Source organism: Triticum dicoccoides, chromosome 1B (assembly GCF_002162155.2).
Source record: "Triticum dicoccoides isolate Atlit2015 ecotype Zavitan chromosome 1B, WEW_v2.0, whole genome shotgun sequence".
In the NCBI taxonomy this organism is placed as follows: Eukaryota; Viridiplantae; Streptophyta; class Magnoliopsida; order Poales; family Poaceae; genus Triticum; species Triticum dicoccoides.
In genome coordinates this window covers 617,459,260-617,463,963 of record NC_041381.1, presented here as the reverse complement: position 1 = coordinate 617,463,963, position 4,704 = coordinate 617,459,260, and the positions used below count along the sequence as shown (strand labels likewise).

The 4,704-nt window shown below is 45.9% G+C and overlaps 1 protein-coding gene across 1 annotated transcript; it reads left to right on the top strand.

Annotated features, from left to right (window-relative positions):
• Positions 1-274: 274 nt before the first annotated feature.
• Positions 275-3,731, top strand: LOC119349148. The gene is made up of 4 exons (XM_037617159.1): positions 275-625; positions 1,053-2,237; positions 2,356-2,462; positions 3,144-3,731. Exons 1-4 carry the CDS (start codon positions 356-358, stop codon positions 3,403-3,405), a joined length of 1,824 nt encoding a protein of 607 aa, XP_037473056.1. The 5' UTR covers positions 275-355; the 3' UTR covers positions 3,406-3,731.
• Positions 3,732-4,704: the final 973 nt, after the last annotated feature.

Below are 4,704 nucleotides of genomic sequence, written 5' to 3'. Positions count from 1 at the left end.
TAAAGAAATCGGTAGGTTAAAAAAAGAAAGGGGGGGGTGTCTATGTAACAAAATTGGCCGGCCTATTGCTGTAGCGGCTTGTAGGCGAGCCCTATTAAATATCAAGTACGGGCGATACATAGACGTAGCCAAAAATATCATGCATCGGGGAAGGGCCAGTCCGCGGGCTGGCCGTGGGCCTACAAGAAAATACTGTGAAATAAGGCCGGTGGAGAAGCCCAGGAGGAATGATAAAAAAGGAAAGCCTAGAGGGACGAAATCTGGCCCGCCTCATCAGAAAAAAAAGGGAGGGCGAAATCCCCACTCTCTGTCACGATCCCCGCCGCTGCCTCTCATCCTCGCCGCCACGCCGCCGATGCCCGACGCCGATGAGGTGGAGGGCGCCCGAAAGCTGGCGCGCGGGGCCTTCGCGAAGCTCTCTCAGTACGAGCCCGCAGCGTCCTCCTCGCCGCCCTCCGCTCCCACGGCTGACCTTCCGCAGCTCCTCAGCTGCTGCTTCCAGTTGCTGCGTCGCCTGGACCACGCCGACCCCGGCCTGGCTGCCAGATGCGTCAGCCTCCTCCGCGCCTTCATCCACAGCATCCCCTCCCGTGACCCCGACGCCTCCTTGGCCCCCGCCCTCGAGGTACCCCGATCAATTTTACCCCCGCACCCACCCTTAGTTGCTTCGGCCCACCAAAAATGTAGAGCATGATTGGTTTGGTAGTACCAAAAATTGGCATGTCAATGTTTGGCATTGTGCCAAATATTGGCCACTGGTTGGTTGGTTTCAGAGTTATCTTGCCAATCTCACATAAAGTTGGCATTTTTTTTGTTGGCAAATCTAGGCATCGTCAACATTTTGGCTAGCCGAACATTGGTAGCAAACCAACCATGCTGGTAATGCCCAGGGACGAGCTGTAGGAACTTGTTTCACTGAGATGGGCCAATCACTGGTAGCTTGTGATTTTGTCCCCCACCTGTATATATTACTCAGGGATTGCAATCCATCGTTAGAAGCGGAATTACAAGATCACTGATTTGGAAATTGATTAGGCATCCGGTTCTTGCAGGTGTGCCTTCAGAATTTTGTGGATATAAGCCAACTGAGGAATTGCACCATGCTCAATTATGCCATACAGGAAGTGCCAAAGGACCCTACCATGGCAATATCATTCCAGTATGAGCTCCGTGTCCAGCTGGAGCTCATGTCCCACCATTTCATTTCATCGGTGCAAGATGAGGCGGAATTTGAGCACTTCTTTAGTGCGCTCTCTTGGTCTGAGAAGGCGACGCAGCGCACTCCAGAACTTGGCTTGGCTGGAGCTATCTCCCTAGTCCGAAAGAGCTACTGGTTTTCTATGCCTGTTATTGCACAAGCTCATTTTGTATTGCTTGCGTCCAGATGCGTTGGCAATGGGGATCTGAACCTGCATTTGCAAGTGTTTGAGAATGCCATGCATGCTTATTTGATATACTTGCCAGACTTGGGTGTTTTTCACAGAACTAATGCTGTGAAAAGCCTCTTCAGTCGCTTCGCCAACATGAAACTTCTTAACTCTTGTATCCAAGACGCAACTAATCAGAAGCTAAACTGTCAGGTCAATAGGCTGCTTTTGTTCTGCAAGGTGCACTGTGATGATGGCTGGCATGTCAAAGAGAGGAATACCTTTGATATTCTTGTGAGCTTCATTGAGGAGAACCAGCATATCTTTCTGGAACAATCAAGGCAGGAAGCTGTTATTGTTGTGAACAAAATAGTGTCAAATATCCTGGATTGTGCTAAGCAGAAGGAGACACATGAATCGGATGCTAACGCTTCAGAGGAGATGATCTACCTTGCTGCTGTACTTAGGCTAATGGGTTCCTCTTTTCTAGAGGTTCTTCGCTCTATTAGGGAAATGAGGGCTGCAGGTGACAGGCATCATGAAAATCATATATTACTTCGCATATCTGAAACCATCGGCTTACTTGGGCAATATGAAGCTAATGGACTTAACATACATGACTTATTTGGTATGGCTGAGAAGTCTGTTGACAAGGAAAGCACCTCAGTACAGATGCTTTTTCATTTTGCTAGCCTATTTGCCTTATGTTTAAGAATGAGGTTTGGTTTTCTGTGGAAAGCTTGCATTGTCATGATCATGATGGCCATGAATCTTGTGATTGATGAAGATAGAAGTCTGAGTGCATTTCAGTTTCTTATTGCTTCAAAAGAGCTTGCAATCTATTCAATTGACCAAGAGGATAGTTTGAAGGTGTTACACTTTTAGCTGCTTCTATAATGTTTTGATCTGATTCCTTTGAACTATCTATATGTTGTCTTATTTTACTTTATTATTTCCACTTTGTTTGAATCGATGACCATGCATGCAGGGTTCTGCCTGTAGAAAATCTTCTACATCAATAGCTTTGCAGTACACTAACGTGCATAAACGTTGTATTCAAGATGAGGCGCGGCCTGATTGTGTTGAGGACAGCAGGTAACCTCTATAACCATATAGCTGTTGGAGGTACACAATGGAGAAGATAATCTTCTAAGCTCTAACAGTTCTTTCACATCGTGTTTTTTTAGCTTACTATAACAAATGTAAATCGTGCATGCTTCAATAGGAACCATCTAGTCTATTGCTTAAATCGTGCATGCTTCAATAGGAACCATCTAGTCTATTGCTTAAACCGTGCATGTGCATGCCTTTCAATGGGTTGCATGCTTCAATACGAATTGATGAGTAGAAAATTAGGAAGGAAATCAAGTTCAAAGGAAAGGCATAGCATCTGCTGCAACCCATCCAAACATATCTTTTGTTTGTAATTGCCATCTTGAAAGTTGTGGCTTAGCATAACTTTAGTAAAAACAAGTTTGTCAAAATCACTAAGGGTAGCAAACAACTAAGTGTCTCTTAACATATTATGCTATTGGTTTCTTACTTGTGGGGCCTTAGCCTACATCTCTTTTCAATGAACTGAAACGCAAAAGTCCTTTGCGTTTTCTTGAAAAAAAAAAGATAATTCTTAGTACTGCGTGCTTGTTTCCTAAGCTTGCTTGCAACTGCTTACTGGGCAGCCTCTGGCTTCACTGGGGGATGGCAAGACGCTGCTCCTAACGAAATCTGATTGTAGTTAAATTTGATTTGTACTCTGACATGTTGCAATTTGGGCAGGGGTAAAACCGTAGACGGAACGGCCTTTTTCGAGTCCATTCTGGGAAACAAGAACTCCTCCGAGTGGGGTGATTTGGTGGATTATGTTGAATGCGAAGATGGCGTGGATTATGCAAGTTGGCTGACGCAGCACAGGAAATTCAAGGAGTTTAGGGATGCCAAATGGATGAGCAGCAAGCGACCCAGCGTGGACATGTCAGAGATAAAGAGAGAATACGGTGCCAGTAAAAGTAAAAGACTGAAGAAGAAGGCTTCGCGGTGAGCCTTCTTCTGGGTGATTGCATGGATTGGGGCCTGAAGAACAGACCGCGATACCACGGGAGAACAGTGACGCTCACCGTGGAGCCTTGTGTATATATAGTTGTTATGGGCTCCTTTTAGGGAAAGACCTAGGGATAGTTTGTTTTGCTGAAGTGCTGATTAGTGGATCGTTTTTAACCGTTAGTATCTGTGCTGTACTCTCCTGAAGCTTTGCATGTATCTGTGTCTGTTTGTTGAAATGTACTGTATCTCTGTGCCGTACAAGCTGGATATTACTGCCCCCACTCTAGATCTGAGGTTCGTAAGTTGGATTGGTCTTTCTCTTTCTTTTTTCGAGTCGTGCATTAAATTTGATGGAAAGGTGCATTTTCTGCTGCAAATGTTTGGTTCATATGTTGCATATGTTGCAATGATTGTTTTTACAGATTTTGCTGCGAAGATGGGGATTTTTTGTAGACACGAAAAAATTGCTGCATGGGTGCACTTGAATTGCTGTGTTTTTTTTGCAACATTTTGACATACCGCGAGAAAATTATTGCTGATGTTCAGATTAAATGTTGTGAAGGACTATTTTTTGCTGCAACAAGCGGAAGCACCAGAGGTGGCCAATCCGCCCTCCCTGCGGTTGTATAGGGTCTGCCATTTGAAAATTCTGAGACATGCTGACTCTTATTCGGCGCATGCCTTGTTTCCCCGCGGTTCATAGTCCGATTCATCAACGGAAAATTCAGCATAGGGTCATCGTTGTTTCTTTTCTTTTCGCAAATGCAAAAAAATTCATCTTAGGTAGTACAGTTCCTAATTGAAAGAAGATTGAGTTGTTGTTTACGCACCGTCGGATCAAAGATAGACAACCTAGATGCTTCCTCCTCTTTCTGAACGTAATCTGCCTCCGCCAAACCCCCCTACCAATCTTCCCTTCCTCTGTCCTCCTTGTCTACGCTCCCGTCCTCTCGACCGCGCCTGACCTGAGCCGTTGCCGTCATAGCCCAGCGCATCCTCAGATGCCTCTTCCCTCTCCCACGCTCCCATAGGATCTTGGCCGCCGCCATTGGCCAGAACGGCCTCATTTCTTCTGTGCGCTCTCTGTCGCCGATTCCCCGTATTGCCACCTCCTCCTCCTATCTTCTCCAGGCAACAGCAGCGCCGGTGATCAGCCCCATTTTGTCCTGCGATGATATTGCGCCTCTGCATCATCGCTCAACGATGTGGTGCCACTCACCTCAGGTCGCTCCTCCTCGCCTAGATAGATTTACAATTTTGATTCTAAAGTTGGTTGCTGATGAAATTGGGGATCAAC

Bases quoted from the DNA above. Each gene is read 5' to 3' on its own strand.
- LOC119349148 (XM_037617159.1), top strand. From the start codon at position 356: ATGCCCGACGCCGATGAGGTGGAGGGCGCCCGAAAGCTGGCGCGCGGG. The intron at 626-1,052 runs GTACCCCGATCA...CGGTTCTTGCAG, and splicing joins CCTTGGCCCCCGCCCTCGAG to GTGTGCCTTCAGAATTTTGT. The intron at 2,463-3,143 runs GTAACCTCTATA...CAATTTGGGCAG, and splicing joins GATTGTGTTGAGGACAGCAG to GGGTAAAACCGTAGACGGAA.